Consider the following 18,810-nt stretch of genomic DNA (forward strand, 5'->3'; position numbering starts at 1 on the left):
AAGTTATGTTGTGAAAAGTGCTTAGAACTGAACCCGGTAAAATGTTAGCACTCAGTAAATACTACTAACTATTCCCAAATAACCTGCAGCCTCCAGGCCTGACAACCTAGCCCCTCCATGGCTCAGCCCTACCTGCCTTCCCAGCTTTCTCTTACAGCATCCTTCCCCATGGACCAAACTCATCAGTGAAGTTTACAAACTATGTACTCATCTCTCCAACTGGCTAAGAGAAACATGGGACACTAATACACCAAACGATAATTAACTGAAAGCAATGTTATATTCAGCAAATGTGTATTATTGAGCACATTGCAAAATATTATATACATTTTAAGACAAAACTGAGACTTAAAAGAAACTTCACTTGCAGTTGGGAACTTTTAGCTATATCCCTGGACACACCTGGGTTCCCTGTCCTCCACAGTTAGGAATGTCTTGGGATGAAAGTGCCCTTTCTAGGATCCATCATTCTCTTTTCAGAAATATCTCTTCACTAAAATGCTTGTTCCCATACAATTTCTGAAAATGATTTTCATCCAACCCAAATGCTTCTTCTCCAAGTGCTCTTCCTGGGTTCCCCCAGCTGAGCTCCTCTCTCTCCTGAATTCCCACAATGCTCTCCTATCTCTCCTGTCCCCTCTATGCCTCTACCTTATGTTTCAGATGTACATGTCATACCTTTTCCACCAGACAATGAATTCTTTGGCCTACACACAGCGATTTGGTACTGCACATGCTCCTGGAAATGCCAAAAAATGTCTCATTCATCTTTACATAACATATCCAGCATGGCTCCTGCCCAGCAGGAGCTAATACCATGCACATACAAGGACTTAGACATCCTCCCCTGACAATTCTAACTTTACATGGAAGAATAAATACATATGTCAGCTCAATTACATTTTAAGTCATTTTTGTGTGTTGCCGATATAAAACATTGCATTGCAAAGCAGAATTTCCCGTTCCTATTTAAATGTCTTAGAACAGTAACCAAAGAACTTTGCCCATACTTTAGATATTAAACAGAGGTAAAAAGGAGAGCCACCCTCCACCTGATTTTTCCGGTAGTCCTGCTGTGAATGTCTCAGCACACGGTAGCACAGCCTCAGCATGTACTTGTAGGGGGCATATCTTTGATCCCCCAGATCTTCAAGTCTCAGCATTGAGCCTTCTCCGGCTTTCTCCTTAAAGGGTGCTTTCAGAATCCCAAATACCTAACAGGAAAAAAAAACAACCGCTTATTCTGATGAATGGAGCTGCACGTTTTGCAACATTGCAATAAACAGTGTGTTTATTACACTGACTGGAAAACACTTTTGTAATATTTGAATAGAATTAACGTAAAGTAAAAAATAAAAAAGATTTTTTTAGGATACAAGACCAACATATTAACGGACAGAAAAATACTGCTAAGAGGATTCCCTAAATTGAATGACAAAAAAATATTTAAATAAAATGCTTAATTTTGTTTAGAAATTCTATTGTATTAAAATAAAAATATAAAGATGTTAGGTTGTACCAAGTTACATGAACATATTCAGATGAACTAAAATATAGTTTGATTTCGATAGGCTTTATAATTCTATTATTTTCTATAACTTTCTAGAATCAAAATAATATAAGGAAAATATTTACTTTTCATCTGAAACTGACATCAAAAAACTGCCTCCAAATATTGCTTTTAAACCTCTTCATAAAAGAATTAGTTTATTGTTTCTATACATAAAGATGTGGCCAAATCAATGAATGCATAAGCATTCAAAATAAATAAGGAGCCATATGGGCAGCTAGTGATACCCAGTGACTCAGATTCTTCTTGTAAGAAGATTAGCAGTGGGAAGTATTTAAAAATCACTAAGGAACATAATTCTTTTAGGCAGCAAGACAGCAGGTAGGATCACCTGGAGATGAACTGGTAGGATAAGCAAATTGTTTATGAAAGAGCAACTAGGCAAAGATATGAGGAGTCATACAAGAAAGCGAAACGGAATGGAATTATCCATTGTAGTTCATGAAATATAACATGAATTAAAGTTTCTTCAGTAATTCTATATTCACTAAACTTTGAATTTTATTATCTATAATACTAAAGTAAAATGTTTGACATATGTTGGTTGAAATAATATTAATAAATCATTCAAGGTCCTAAAAGTCCTTGAAATCAAATGTTTTATACAAAAGAAATGCTAATGTCAGAAAAGGCTTTCTCTCATTAGATTTACAACCTTTACTTTCTTTGAGAAAAATGTTGATTTTATATACTCAGACAATCAGCTATAGAATATTAATTGACAATGTCTACTGTCTTCCTTTCCCAACTCCACAAGAACATGTATATCAACAACATAAATTTTATTTAAGTATCTTCCTTCAGTCCACAATTAATGCAGAAGCCCATTACTTTATATAACAATTATCAGAATAAAAAGAATGCATGAAGGTAGGCATGTCCAAATGTGCATATTATTAAGGAGTAAATTAATTTACTGGCATGTTATGAACAATTTCAGGAAGACATAGCATAGAAGCAGCTCTAGACTTTCAGGGAAAAAACCAGAATACCGTATAGAGCACTTGGGAGCTGATGAATAGACTGCCCTACTTTTCGAAGGAAGAAAGGGAAAAAAGTAGGAACCAAATGGAGATGGCAGCTTTCAAGTTCCCCTGGAAACTGTACTTAAAAAAGCATTACAGCATATTTTCTGGAGACAGTCTGACCACAGAGGTTTTTAAAGGTCTGTGATAGGCTGTCTCCAAGATGGCCCCCAATGATCCCTGCCTGCTGGAATTATACTCGTATGGAATACTGTCTTCTTGACTGAGGGCTGGATTTATGGACTCACTTCTAACTAAGAAACAAGGTAGAAATGATGAGATGTTACTTCTAAGATTAGGTTACAAGAAAACTATGGCCTCCATCTGAAGGCCCTCTCTTGCTCTGTCCTGGATCTCTCACTTCTAAGGAAAGCAAACTGCCGGCTCTTGAGGCAGCCCTGTGCGGAGGTCCATGCCAGTGAGCTGGAAAGTGAATCCTCTCCCATTTGAGCGTCGAGGTGACTGCAGTCCAGCCAGCACCTTGACTGCAGCCTGTGAAACACCCTGAGCAAGAACTGTCCACCCCCAGATTCCTAATCTGCAGAAACTGTAAGTATCTGCTTGGCGACACTAAGTTTTCGGGTAACTTGTTACACATCAATAGATAACGAATACAAGAACTTTCCTGATACTATAATTCGAAAAGATAAAATATGAAAAATTAGTACATGGAAACATTCACCTGTGCCAATATGTTTTGTTCCCTCATTAATTTCTGACGTTCTCGGTTTGGCTTGGTGATTACCACATCCAGAACGTCTTGTCCATTGTTAGGTACATCAGCAACAAAGAAGATAAGGTCTTCCAATAATTTGGTCACAAACCTATCATAAAACAAAAAGGAAACATTATGGTGTGCTTAATTTTGGAAATGTATTTAAATAAACACTAAGAACTAAAATACTAGGAAAGTGAAAGTATTTTATAATAATTATTTAATTAACAAAATACCTAATGCAGTTAATATTTACTTAAATCTTTATGAAGAGCATACCTTTTTCAGTTACTCCAACCCGACCCCACCTCCACCTCTAATCAAATATCTGGAAACACAACTATGAAATAAAACCCTGTGAGTCCCAAAAACAGATGTGTTGAGAGCATTTCACCTATCCACAGATGCTCTTCCATGACTGATTACCAAAGAAGAGTATTTCTGCTTTAAGGGAGAACAGCTAAACTAAATTCCTTTTTTAAAATTATTTATTTATTTATTTATTTTTCTTATTAGTCATCCATTTTATACACATCAGTTTATACATATCAACCCCCACTGCCCAATTCATCAAACCACCACCCCCACTTCCCCGCCGCTTTCCCCACTTGGTGTCCATACGTCTGTTCTCTACATCTGTGTCTCTATTTCTGCCCTGCAAACTGGTTCATCTGTACCATTTTTCTAGGTTCCACATATATGCGTTAATATACGGTTTGTTTTTCTCTTTCTGACTTACTTCACGCTATATGACAGCCTCTAGATCCATCCACGTCTCTACAAATGACCTAATTCCGTTCCTTTTTATGGCTTTTATTCCATTGTATATATGTACCACTTCTTCTTTATCCAATCGTCTGTCGATGGGCATTTACGTTGCTTCCATGACCTGGCTATTGTAAATAGGGCTACAATGAACATTTTGGGGTGTATGTGTCTTTATGAATTATGGTTTTTTCTGTGTATATGCCCAGTAGTGGGATGGCTGGGTCATACGGTAATTCTATTTTTAGTTCTTTAAGGAACCTGAATATGGTTCTCCATAGTGGCTGTATCAATTTATATTCCCACCAACAGTGCAAGAGGGTTCCCTTTTCTCCACACCCTCTCCAGCATTTGTTGTTTGTAGATTTTCTGATGATGCCCATTTTAACTGGTGTGAGGTGATACCTCATTGTAGTTTTGATTTGCATTTCTCTAATAATTAGTGATGTTGAGCAGCTTTTCATGTGCTTCTTGGCCATCTGTATGTCTTCTTTGGAGAAATGTCAATTTACGTCTTCTGCCCATTTTTTGATAGAGTTGCTAGTCATCTTAATATTGAGCTCCATGAGCTGTTTATATATTTTGGAGATTAATCCCTTGTCCAATGATTCATTTGCAAATATTTTCTCCCATTCTAAGGGTTGTGTTTTCGTCTTATTTATGGTTTTCTTTACTGTGAAAAAACTTTGAAGTTTCATTAGGTCCATTTGTTTATTTTTGTTTTTATTTCCATTACTATAGGAGGTGGATCAAAAAAGGTCTTGCTGTGATTTATCTCAAAGAGTGTTCTATGTTTTCCTCTAAGACTTTTATAGTGCCCAGTCTTACATTTAGGTCTCTAATCCATTTTGAGTTCATTTTTGTGTATGGTGTTAGGGAGTGTTCTAATTTCATTCTTTTACATGTACCTGTCCAGTTTTCCCAACACCACTTATTGAAGAGGCTGTCTTTTCTCCATTGTAAATGCTTGTCTCCTTTGTCATAGATTAGTTGACCATAGGTGTGTGCGTTTATCTCTGGGCATTCTATCTTGTTGCATCGATCTATGTTTCTGTTTTTGTGCCAGTACCATATTGTATTGATTACTATAGCTTTGTAGTATAGTCTGAAGTCAGGGTGACGGATTCCTCCAGCTCCGTTTTTTTCCCTCAAGACTGCTTTGGCTATTAGCAGTCTTTTGTGTCTCCATACAAATTTTATGATGATTTGTTCAAGTTCCGTAAAAAATGCAATTGGTAATTTGATAGGGATTGCATTGAATCTGTAAATTGCTTTGGGTAGTATAGTCATTTTCAAAATAATGATTCTTCCAATCCAAGAACATGGTATATCTCTCCAACTGTTGGTATCATCCTTAATTTCTTTCAGTAGTGTCTTATACTTTTCCACATACAGCTCTTTTGTCTCCCTGGGTAGGTTTACTCCTAGGTATTTTATTCTTTTTGTTACAGTGGTAAATGGGAGTGTTTCCTATATTTCTATTTCAGATTTTTCATCATTAATGTATAGGAATGCAAGAGATTTCTGTGCATTAATTTTGTACCCTGCAACTTGACCAAATTCATTGATGAGCTCTAGTAGTTCTCTGGTGGCATCTTTAGGATTCTCTATGTATAGTATCATGTCAACTGTAAAGTGACAGTATTACTCCTTTTCCAATTTGTATTCCTTTTGTTTCTTTCTCTTCTCTGATTGCCGTGGCTAGAACTTCCAAAACTATGTTGAATAACAGTGGTGAGAGTGGACATCCTTGTCTTGTTCCTGATCTTAGAGGAAATGCTTACAGTTTTTCACCATGGAGAATGATGCTTGCTGTGGGTTTGTCATATATGGCCTTTATTATGTTGAGGTAGGTTCCCTCTATGCCCACTCTCTGGAGAGACTTTATCATAAATGGGTGTTGAATTTCGTCAAAAGCTTTTTCTGCATCTATTGAGGTGATCATATGGTTTTTATTCTTCAATTTGTTAATATAGTGTATCACATTGATTAATTTGTGTATATTGAAGAATCCTTGCATCCCTGGGATAAATCCCACTTGATCATGGTGCATGATCCTTTTAATGTGTTGTTGGATTCTGTTTGCTAGTATTTAGTTGAGGATTTTTTCATCTATATGCATCAGTGATATTGGTCTGTAATTTTCTTTTTTTGTAGTATCTTTTTCTGGTTTTGGTATGAGGGTGATGATGGCCTCATAGAATGATTTTGGGAGTGTTCCTTCCTCTGCAATTTTTTGGAAGAGTTTGAGAAGGATGGGTGTTAGCTCTTCTCTAAATGTTTGATAGACTTCACCTGTGAAGCCATCTGGTGATTTAATCACAGTTTCAATTTCATTACTTCTGATTGGTCTGTTCATATTTTCTATTTCTTCCTCATTCAGTCTTGAAAGGTTATACCTTTCTAAGAATTTGTCCATTTCTTCCAGGTTGTCCATTTTATTGGCATAGAGTTGCTTGTAATAGTCTCTTAAGATGCTCTGTATTTCTGCAGTGTCTGTTGTAACTTCTCCTTTTGCATTTGTAATTTTATTGATTTGAGTCCCCTCCCTCTTTTTCCTGATGAGTCTGGCTAATGGTTTATCAATTTTGTTTACCTTCTCAAAGAACTAGCTTTTAGTTTTATTGATCTTTGTTATTGTTTTCTTTGTTTCTATTTCATTTATTTCTTCTCTGATCTTTATGATTTATTTCCTTCTGCTAACATTGGGTTTTGTTTGTTCTTCTTTCTCTAGTTCCTTTAGGTGTAATGATTGTTTATTTGATATTTTTCTTGTTTCTTGAGGTAGGGTTGTATAGCTATAAACTTCCCTCTTACAACTGCTTTTGCTGCATCCCATAGGTTTTGGATCTTCATGCTTTCATTGTCATTTGTCTCTAGGTATTTTTTGATTTCCTCTCTGACTTCTTCGGCGATCTCTTGGTTATTCAGTAATGTATTTTTTAGCCTCCATGTGTTTGTGTTTTTTACAGATTTTTTTCCCTGTAATTGATTTCTAATCTCATAGCGTTGTGTTCAGAAAAGATGTTTGATATGATTTGAATTTTCTTAAATTTACTTGATTTCTGACCCAAGATGTGATCTATCCTGGAGAATGTTCTGTGTGCACTTGAGAAGAAAGTGTAATCTCCTGTTTTTGGAAAGAATGTCCTATAAATATCAATTAAATCTATCCGGTCTTTTTGTCATTTAAAGATTCTGTTTTCTTATTTATTTTCATTTTGCATGATCTGTCCATTGGTGTAAGTGAGAAGTTAAAGTCCCCCACTATTATTGTGTTACTGTCGATTTCCTCTTTTATAGCTGTTAGCAGTTGCTTTATGTATGGAGGTGCTCCCATGTTGGGTGCATATATATTTATAAGAGTTATATCTTCTTGCATTGATCCCTTGATAATTACATAGTATCCTTCCTTGTCTCTTGTAACAGTCTTTATTTTAAAGTCTATTTTATCTGATATGAGTAATGCTACTCCTGCTTTCTTTTGATCTCCTTTTGCACGGAATGTCTTTTTCCATCCCCTCACTTTCAGTCGGTATGTGTCCCTAGGTCTGAAGTGGGTCTCTTGTAGACAGCATATATATATGGGTCTTGTTTTTGTATCCATTCAGCATGCCTGTGTCTTTTGGTTGGAGCATTTAATCCATTCACATTTAAGGTAATTATCCATATGTATGTTCCTATTACCATTTTCTTAATTGTTTTGGGTTTGTTTTTGTAGGTTCTTTTCTTCTCTTGTGTTTCCCACTTAGAGAAGTTCCTTTAGCATTTTTTGTAGAGCTGGTTTGGTGGTGCTGAATTCTCTTAGCTTTTGCTTGTCTGTAAAGCTTTTGATTTCTCCAATGAATCTGAATGAGATCCTTGCCCAGTAGAGTAATCTTGGTAATAGGTTTTTCCCTTTCATCACTTTAAGTATATTACGCCACTCCCTTCTGGCTTGTAGAGTTTCTGCTGAGAAATCAGCTGTTAACCTTATGAGAGTTCCCTTGTATGTTATTTGTCATTTTTCCCTTGCTGCTTTCAATAATTTTTCTTTGTCTCTAACTTTTGCCAATTTGATTACTATGTGTCTCGGTGTGTTTCTCCTTGGGTTTATCCTGTATGGGAGTCTCTGTGCTTCCTGGAATTGGGTGGCTACTTTCTTTCCCATGTTAGGGAAGTTTTCGACTACAATCTCTTCAAATATTTTCTCTGGTCCTTTCTCTCTCTCTTCTCCTTCTGGGACCCCTATAATGCGAATGTTGTTGCATTTAATGTTGTCCTAGAGGTCTCTTAGGCTGTCTTCATTTCTTTTCATTCTTTATTCTGTTCCGCAGCAGTGAATTCCACCATTCTGTCGTCCAGGTCACTTATCCGTTCTTCTGCCTCAGTTATTCTGCTACTGATTCCTTCTAGTGTAGTTTTCATTCCAGTTACTGTATTGTTCATCTCTGTTTGTTCTTTAATTCTTCTAAATCTTTGTTAAACATTTCTTGCATCTTCTGGATCTCTGCCTCCATTCTTTTTCTGAGGTACTGGATCATCGTCACTATCGTTGCTCTGAATTCTTTTTCTGGAAGGTTGCTATCTCCACTTCATTTAGTTGTTTTTCTGGGGTTTTATCTTGTTCCTTCATCTGCTACATAGCCCTCTGCCTTTTCATCTTGTCTCTCTTTCTGTGAATGTGGTTTTTGTTCCACAGGCTGCAGGATTGTAGTTCTTCCTTTTTATGTATTTTCCTTTGTGCTTTGTCTAGTTTCACACGCTCACAGGGGGCCTTGTGCAGAGACCTTGCATGCAGTGCTTCAGATTGTGAAAAGACAGCACCGGCACTTTAATATGGCGGCGGTGGGATGCCTGCAGAGACTCTGCATGGGACACGGCTCTGAGATCTAAACTAAATTCTTAATTTAGATTCTTTTCTTTTTCACTATTAACTTAGACTACATTTCTTTTTTTCTTTTAGCATCTTTATTGGAGCATAATTGCTTTACAATGGTGTGTTAGTTTCTGCTGTGTAACAAAGTGAATCAGCTATACATATACATATATCCCCATATCTCCTTCCTGTTGCATCCCCTCCCACCCTCCCTATCCCACCCCTCTAGGTGGTCACAAAGCACCGAGTTGATCTCCCTGTGCTATTTGGCTGCTTCCCACTAGCTATCTATTTCACATTTGGTACTGTATATACGTCCATGCCACTCTCTCACTTCACCCCAGCTTACCCTTCCCCCTCCTCATGTCCTCAAGTCCATTTTCTTTTTTGTTTGTTTGTTTCTGCTTTATAACAAAGTGAATCAGTTATACATATACATATGTTCCCATATCTCTTCCCTCTTGCGTCTCCCTACCTCCCACCCTCCCTATTCCACCCCTCCAGGCGGTCACAAAGCACCGAGCCAATATCCCCATGCTATGCGGCTGCTTCCCACTAGCTATCTACCTTACGTTTGGTAGTGTATATATGTCCATGCCTCTCTCTCACTTTGTCACAGCTTACCCTTCCCCCTCCCCATATCCTCAAGTCCATTCTCTAGTAGGTCTGTGTCTTTATTCCTGTCTTACCCCTAGGTTCTTCATGACATTTTTTTTCTTAAATTCCATAAATATGTGTTAGCATATGGTATATGTCTTTCTCTTTCTGACTTACTTCACTCTGTATGACAGACTCTAGGTCTATCCACCTCATTACAAATAGCTGAATTTCGTTTCTTTTTATGGCTGAGTAATATTCCATTGTATATATGTGCCACATCTTCTTTATCCATTCATCCGATGATGGACACTTAGGTTGCTTCCATCTCCGGGCTATTGTAAACAGGGCTGCAATGAACATTTTGGTACATGACTCTTTTTGAATTATCGTTTTCTCAGGGTATATGCCCAGTAGTGGGATTGCTGGGTCATATGGTAGTTCTATTTGTAGGGTTTTAAGGACCCCCCATACTGTTCTCCATAGTAGCTGAACCAATTCACATTCCCACCAGCAGTGCAAGAGTGTTCCCTTTTCTCCACACCCTCTCCAGCATTTATTGTTTCCAGACTTTTTGATGATGGCCATTCTGACTGGTGTGAGATGATATCTCATTGTAGTTTTGATTTGCATTTCTCTAATGATTAATGATGTTGAGCATTCTTTCATGTGTTTGTTGGCAGTCTGTATATCTTCTTTGGAGAAATGTCTATTTAGGTCTTCTGCCCATTTTTGGATTGGGTTGTTTGTTTTTTTGTTAATGAGCTGCTTGTAAATTTTGGAGATTAATCCTTTGTCAGTTGCTTCATTTCCAAATATTTTCTCCCATTCTGAGGGTTGGCTTTTGGTCTTGTTTATGGCTTCTTTTGCTGTGCAAAAGCTTTGAAGTTTCATTAGGTCCCATTTGTTTATTTTTGTTTTTATTTCCATTTCTCTAGGAGGAGGGTCAAAAAGGATCTTGCTGTGATTTATGTCATAGAGTATTCTGCATATGTTTTCCTCTAGGAGTTTGATAGTTTCTGGCCTTACATTTAGGTCTTTAATCCATTTTGAGTTTATTTTTGTGTATGGTGTTAGAGAGTGATCTCATCTCATACTTTTACATGTACCTGTCCAGTTTTCCCAGCACCACTTATTCTCAAGTCCATTTTCTACTTCTGCGTCTTTACTCCTGTCCTGTCCTTATGTTCTTCAGAACTATTTTTTTTTTTTAGATTTCATTTATATGTGTTAGCATATGTTATTTGTTTTTCTCTTTCTGACTTACTTCACTCTGTATGACAGACTCTAGGTCCATCCACCTCACTACAAATAACTCAATTTCATTTCTTTTTAGGCCTGAGTAATAGTCCATTGTATATATGTGCCACATCTTCTTTATCCATTCATCTGTCAATGGACACATAGATTGCTTCCATGTCCTGGCTATTGTTAATTGAGCTGCAATGAACATTGTGGTACATGACTCTTTTTGAATTATGGTTTTTTCAGGGTATATGCCCAGTAGTGGGATTGCTGGGTCGTATGGTAGTTCTATTTTTATCAGTCTACATCTCTTAATGTTCACTACATTTCAATTTCTCCCTGTACAAAAGAGGAAAAACTTAACTGAACTTCATAGAAAGACAAGAGTAAGCAATCAGATGCTCTAAATTGTTCTGAAAGTATTACCTGATCTATAAAAATCATAATATTCTAAAATCATGCACTAATGTTCACCTTTAAATTCTACATTTCAGTTATTATTTTAACAATTACTTGAACCTCAGTGGTTCCCCCCTTAGCCTCCTTCTTCCTCCTTCCTGTGATCTTTCATTTTCTATATGAATTTTTTTATGATCCCAGGTAGTAGACCACCAGGGAGCTGCACCGTATGTGAATTTTTGGATACCACAAAAGCTATCCAACAAATATTTAAATACGTTTTATCCAAGAAGATGTGGTATATATATACACAATAGAATATTTCTCAGCCATAAAAAAGAATGAAATAATGCCATTTGCAGCCACATGGATGGACCTGGAGATTATCATATTAAGTGAAGTAAGTCAGACAGAGAAAGACAAATACCATATGATATCACTTACATGTGGAATCTAAAATATGACACAAATGAACTTATTTACAACTTATTTATTGAAACAGACTCAGAGACATAGAAAACAGACTTACGGTTACCAAATGCGAAAGGGGGTGGAGGATGGATAAATTAGGAGTTTGGGATTAGCAGACACAAACTACTATATATAAAATAGATAAACAACAAGGTCTTATTGCATAGCGCAGGGAACGATATTCAGTATCCTGTAATAAACTGGAATGGAAAAGAATGTGAAGAAGAATATGTATATTTATGTATAACTGAATCACTTTGCTGTACACTAGAAACTAACACAACATTGTAAATCTACTATACTTCAATAAATAAATAAGCTTTATCCACATACGTTAGCATAATTATTCACCATTATCATCATGATCAATCATGATAACATCAATAAGAAAACTACAATTTAAGAGATTCAGCGACTCTAGCAAAGTGTGGAATGTATTCAGTTAGGAAGCATCTCGATCTTATCTCCAGATTTACCTCCTGCAATGGAATGGAGTTAAGTGGACACATCCATAATCCAGAATTTAGCCACCACATCCAAATTTCAGCACACTTCCAAGGATCATAAACTCCACCCCCAAATTCCAGAGATATTATGTTTTCTTGTGTGCCTATTTAAAATCTTAACCCAATCTATTTCTTTTTGACAACACGTCTAACGAATAGGATTCACTCACACAACTTCTGTGGGCAACCACAGAAATGTAAAACATGATTCCTACGCATCAAAATGTGGTGTGAATTTCTTTTGAAATTGTGACTCAATGTCTTCTATATCATTCTGTTATTCTTAAAAGAAATAATAAAACATTTATTTTGAGCTCAGATTTCTTGAACAAACTGAAATTAAGTTGAACCTTAGTGGCTCAATCTACAAGTCCAGTCCGAGCATAAATATATCTGCATTTTCTTTTTAAAAGTACTAGTGTTCTTTTTCTCTTGCTGTTTTGAGGATATTGTATTCAGACGTTTAGACATCTAAGAAAGGGCAACTTTGGGAGCAACTACAAATGACTCTGCTTCAAACTCCTCCAAATGGCCTAAAAATTGATATAGTTAATGGAGTGATGATGAAGAAAATTAAGTCTTGACTGAGGATCGCTGTACATTAACTTATTTGCAGAGCCCACCTCCCTTGATGTTGAGGCAATGATAGCCAAGAAAACTAGTCTTCTCTTTTGACCTCCGAAACTGTTGAAACCTTATTCTTTTGTCTTTTCACCTCAAGCATCCCACCTGTGGCAGACAAAAGTGGGTTTTTTCAGTTTAGATAAAATTACAATTCTATACTGGGAGATGGTTAGGTCCTACTAACTCATTCAATCTTATTAATCTGCTTTTACTAAAAAAATTTTTTGTGACTTTTTTATCATAGGCAGCAATGAGAGATGAAATATATTTTTTTAAAAGACATACCTAAAACCATAATAAAAAGCTTTGTGGATCAGGAATAAAATAAGAAAGACAGCGATGAGCAAGGATAATATTCAGTACTGGCAAGAAAATGGGTACTGAAAGCATGTGATAAGGAGTTAAACTAAAGACAAGAAAGCAGAGACTAAAGCAGGGCTTCTCCATCTCTTAAAGGAACCTTAAAAATGTGGTGATCCCTGTTTGGGCCCTAGCTGTACAGTGAGTAGTAGGAGGAAAGAGAGGAAGCACAGACAGGACTGGACATACCCACCTGTGATCTCAATGGCTAAAGCCTTAAATTACCATAAGACATGAACTCTCAGCCCTCAATATCAGATCTGGCTCCAGACTTGTTGAGGCAAGCCAGGTAGAGGCAACCATAAAACTAATAAAAAAGATGAGTGAATGTAGAGAGAGGATAAGCAAAAATCGCCCATCCAAGAAGAGCCTGCATATTTAAATTCCAAAGCACATGAGAAAAACTGACATTAAGAAAGCCAACCATCATACTAAAAAATCAGGAGGCCAATTCGTTACCAACAAAATTCAAGTAACAGAACAATTTCAAAATAGCTTTTAAATAAGTGTTTCCAACCCTCAAAGAGATAAAGAAAATAACTATATACCAAAAAAGACAACATATATAAAAGAGGGCAGATACAAATGAAGAAAAGGTGGCTATGCAAAAGAATCAATAGAAATCTGAGAAATAAAATTATAATCATTTAAATAAAAATATAATTCATGAAGGTAAACTATTATACACACATTCTAAGAAAAAGTAGTGACTTACAATATAGACAGTATTGAAAAATTCGATCCAGAGAGCAACAGATTCTAAAAGGCAAATTATAAAAGGAAATTTAAAAGATAAAGAAGATGAATTAAGTGGATCCAACATACACCTAATAGGAGTTCCAGAAGAGAGATAAGAGGAAAAGACAAAGAAGTAATATCTGAAAGAAAATGGCTGAAAATTTTCCAGAATTGAAGGAAGACTTAAGTATTCTGATCAAAAGCATACCCTAAATGTCAAGTGGGAAAAACAAAAATAAAAGTTACTTGTAAACACATTGTAGTGAAATTTTAGGACATCAAAGACAAAGGAAAAAAAACAGAAAATTATCAGAAAGTAAAGAAAAATGCCAATAAAGAATAACAATTCTTAATGGCAACAAGAGATAATAGAAAATAATTAAATTACAACTTTAAAATACTAAAAAAAAAGAATTGTCAAGCTAGCATTCCATACATAAAGTATCACTTAAGATAGGAGGAAAAATAAAGACATTCTCACATACATGAAGATTAATAAGATTTATAACCTCATTGAATAGACTAAAGAACAAATTTCAGCAAGAAGAAAAGTGAACCCAGACAGGAGTGAGATGCAAGAAATAAAAGCAAACAGAACAACAGGTAAAGTACATTAAGAAATATAATTAATAACTAAAAGAAATTTTTAGGAACTGGATTTTCAGTAATAAAAAGTGATACATCATAATTTACGTGACACAAGTAATTTAAAGAATAAACACAGAACTATGGTTTTAGACAACTATTCCAAAAAATGATGGGAGGTAGAATGTCAGTGTATAATTAAAGCATTCTGAGGCATTTTTCTCCCATGAGAGAAAGAAATATTTAATATCTTCAAGTTTTGTAAGAAAGAATATATAGTTGAAATGTATGACAAGAACATAAGGGCACTTGCGAAAGAATAGAAATATGATCTATAGCTTTTAAACCAGTAGAAGAAAAGGAAAAATAGGGAGAAAATAAAAACTTCATCAATCTAACAGAAAGCAAGAAAGAAGTGGAGGAAAAGGAAAAAAAAGCTACACTAAAGAAAGAAAATAACAAAATAAGATACCCATAGGGATTAAGTCCAAACACATTATTTATCAAATGCAAAGTAATTAAACTTTAGCAAATTCAAATAGACTATCAGATTAGATTTTAAAAATCCAGCTCTCAGCCGCTCACAAGAGACATTAACAAAACAAAATGACCGGGAAATCTGAAACAAATGGATATTGAAAATAAGACATCTAGTCAAACACTAAACAAAAGTTAGCTGTTGTCAAGATAGTAGTATCAGGCAAATAAAAATTCAAGGGGAGATGATACTGCTATAGGAAAATATTAACTTTGAATCAGGACATCTGATCTGGTGATCACATGTTGGATGACCCCTGCTCTAGATCCTGAAATCGTATCACAAGGAATTCGAACCAGTGCTCAAGCCCCCAAATTGCAGAAAGACTTGGCTGGGGTCTGGGCTGTTCACCACTGCATTGGCACTGTGTGTACACACGCTGCAGCGCCCAGTGCCTGGCATGGACCAGGAGTTCAGTAACACTGAAAACAAATGGACACTGAACTGTAAAGGCAGCAGAGGAACCCCACCTCTTTTTCTGTACCCTCAGAGGTAAAACGTGGTGCAGGACTCACCTCCTCCAGCTCTGAACGGATTTACCCCCCTCCATCCTCTCTCCTCTCCCACCCCAATGTGTTCCCAATACTGTCTATTTTGTTGGTGCAGCTATGCAGAGGAAAATTCCACGAAAAAAATATCTGAGGTTGAGGATCTTGGAGCAGAACACAGGAGCTGTGCCTCTGGAGCCCACTCCTGGGGTGAATGAAAGGGGAGGGGAGGTAGGGGAGGAAGGATTGGAACAATACAGGCATTTTCAGACAGATCTCCTATATTCTAACATGTTCCCTTTGACCTTGTAACATTCTTCACGGTTTTGAGTAAAAGAATCTCTAATAATAACTTCATTCTCTGGGGAGGGGAGGGAGTCAGAGTTGTGTGGAATTCTCAGAAAGAATTTTATATCAAATTCTAAAACCGAGAAAATAATATAAACACATTCAACTAAGCCTATAAGCTCCCCTGTACTGACAGGCAGCTTTGAATGAGTTCTGATGGCAGGTGGCTTTTTGCAAATTACTAAATGAAGATCAATCATTGCAACTTCCTATTTCTCAGGTAAGACCTTCTTTTTGCTACGATGTTTTTCACTCTAAAATAGCGGGGGAATAAAAATGCACGATCCCTGGTCCGTCCTGGTCCACCACCTTCCTGAGAATCATCTCGAGAGGTTAAGATTCTCTCCGGCAGTAACTGAAGAAGAGTTACAGTCGGCAATGGCGGAGTGCTCATAATCAATCTTTATTTGTCCTTTTCTTCAAGGAACACCTTAATACTTAGCAAGGGAGACTTTTTAGCGAGGCTGAGGAAATTTCTGCGCGTATGTGACAATGACAGAGACAAAGAAACAGATTCATCAAAAGCAGAGTTAATAGCTAAATAACAGACATAAAAAAAGTGGTATCTACACATGGGAATCCATTGCCTGTCACAATTTAGTTCTGATATTTAATTATCTGTCGTCCAGAACAGGGGAGCAGTTGCTTCAGCTTGTGGTCTTTATTCATTTCACCCGACGGGGTTGGAGGTCGATTGCATACACAAGAGTGGTTTTCAAATGCAGGTGTGTTAGGGGGGAAACAGAGGTAAGAACAGAGGAAGCTGAGAAATAACTATTCCATTGGTTTGCATATTTATGACTTTTTCTATTGATACGGCTGGAAGGAAGCAACTTGGATTTTTCTGTTCCTTTGTATTGTAAGACAGGATCTAAAAGTTCATAAAACATATGTGTTTCATTATGGAATGCTTACCACGTAAACCTTATCAAGCCACCACGCAGAGTAGGAAGTGGAACATTGAAAAAGTCTCCTCAAATCCCTCCCCCCGAGAACACCATCCTGATTTCTGTGACAATTCTTTCCTTGCGTTTCTTTATAGTTCTGCCAATTTCTTAAACCCCAAAGAGTTCAATTTTGCTTGATTTTGGACTTTACAAATAATCTTACAGTGAATACATTTGTGTCTTGTTCTCACTCAATCTAAAGTTTATTAGATTTATCCATGTAGTTGTACATAGATGTAGGTCATGTATTTTCATTGTTATATATGTATACCACCATGTGACGATACCAAAACTGTATTCACCTGTTCCACTGGTGATGGACATTTAACAGTTTTCAGTTTGGGGTTATTTAGACTAAGGCTGAACATTCTTAAATGTGTCCTGGTGCACACATATAGAAACTTCTTTTGGACAGATGTTCAAGAATGTTCAGCCTAGGAGCAGAATCGGTAAGTCACGGACTACTTGCTTCTGTGTGTGTGTGTGTGTGTGTGATTGTGTGTGTGTGTGCGCGCGCGCACGCGTGCATGTGTGTTAGGAACACATGAGATCTACCGTTTTAAATTTTTATGTGCATAATACAGTATTGTTAACTACAGGCACAATGTTGTACAGCCGATCTTCATCTCATATAAATGAAACTTCATACCCGTTAAACAGAAACTCCTCATTTCTCCCTCCCCCCAGCCCCTGGCAACCACCAGACTAGTCTCGGTTTCTATGAGTTATTTTACAACATTATTAACAACAGCCAAATATGGAAACTAAATGTCCATCAATGGATGAATGCATAAAGAAAATGCAATATACACCTATGATAGAATATTATTCAACTTTTTTTTCAGTTTTTCTATAATCTATTTTATTATCATCCGAAGATTACATATGCAGTTAAGAAAATGAACCAAATCATGCAGTCGGCCGTTCTCTGGGTTCTGACTCCTCACAGCTGTGATATTAGGAGAACCAGAATGTGGAGGTCAGTACTTTAATGTCAGCAGTCTGCGCCCTCCCTCTCCATCTGTACCCACCTATTTCATTCAGCATCTTGACAGTTTGCACAAGAAAACTGTCCTAAGAATATTATTCAACTTTAAAAAATAAGGAAATCCCGTCACATGTGACAATGTGGATAAAACTGGAGGACATTATGCTTAGTGAAATGAGCCTGTCACAGAAGGACAAACACTACATGATTCCACTCACATGAGGAGAGACTGCTTCTTTAACTTTGCTCATTACTGTCAAACTATGTCCCAAAGTGCTTATACCAGTTATCATCTCACCAGCTGTGTATGAGAGTTCCAACGTATGAATGCCTGGGAAATTGGTAAATAGCGTTTTCTTGTTCATATTGAAAGGTATATAGCAGACCATGAAGTGGAGAAATACAGACAATGCTTGTGCTCTGGTGTGTTGGAAACCTATGGACTTTAAAACCACACGTGATTAAATCCCCCACTTACTGTGTGACCTTACCTAATTTGCTTAACCTTTCAATTTTCCTTTATGTAAGATGGGAGTAATGTCCATCTCAGGGCTGTTTGAAGGACTAGAGAAATATATTTACGGTGCCTAACATGGTACCAACATAAATTAGGGATAAAATGACTGATAGCTATCAGTATCATTCTCTGTCTCACTCATTTCCAAAACCAGAGTTGAAGAATCAAAGATCCAGTTTCTCTGAGGCAGTTACAAGGGCAGAGAGGTACACTTTGCAGATTGTTTGCTGGTATTATATAACATGCTTGTTTTGTGGTACTTGAGCAGAGAAATGTATCTTGAATAAGTAAGAAGAGAAAAACATAAAACCTCTTTTAGGACCTTTAGAACTCCCAACTCAAATATCAAATCAAGTGCAGCAAAAGGCATCTCTTACGAAACATTTAAAAGGAAAGACCAGAAAGTAACTAAAAACAACTGTGTTCAAGCCAAGCTAAAATGGAAAAAGTAAATATTCCACCAGATTTTAATGTCACCATTTTCATTCACTCCCCGGGATCTGCTCATTCAGAAGCAGGTGTGCTG

General features: G+C 36.7%; 1 protein-coding gene across 3 annotated transcripts in view; it reads right to left on the reverse strand.

Moving 5' to 3' along the window:
* ITPR2 (inositol 1,4,5-trisphosphate receptor type 2) overlaps nucleotides 1-18,810 on the reverse strand; it is a 523,758-nt gene that overhangs the window by 356,194 nt on the left and 148,754 nt on the right. For all 3 annotated transcript variants that reach the window (XR_004483814.2, XM_033430221.2, XM_004270904.3), the window contains 2 exons: nucleotides 3,278-3,419; nucleotides 1,053-1,214 (listed from right to left, as the gene is read on the reverse strand). Coding sequence is in view for 2 of the 3 variants with exons in the window: in XM_033430221.2 (XP_033286112.1) it covers nucleotides 1,053-1,214; nucleotides 3,278-3,419 (304 nt within the window). In the remaining variant the exon portion in view is untranslated. The remainder of the gene's footprint in view (nucleotides 1-1,052; nucleotides 1,215-3,277; nucleotides 3,420-18,810) is intronic.

Source organism: Orcinus orca, chromosome 11 (genome assembly GCF_937001465.1).
Source record: "Orcinus orca chromosome 11, mOrcOrc1.1, whole genome shotgun sequence".
In the NCBI taxonomy this organism is placed as follows: domain Eukaryota; kingdom Metazoa; phylum Chordata; class Mammalia; order Artiodactyla; family Delphinidae; genus Orcinus; species Orcinus orca.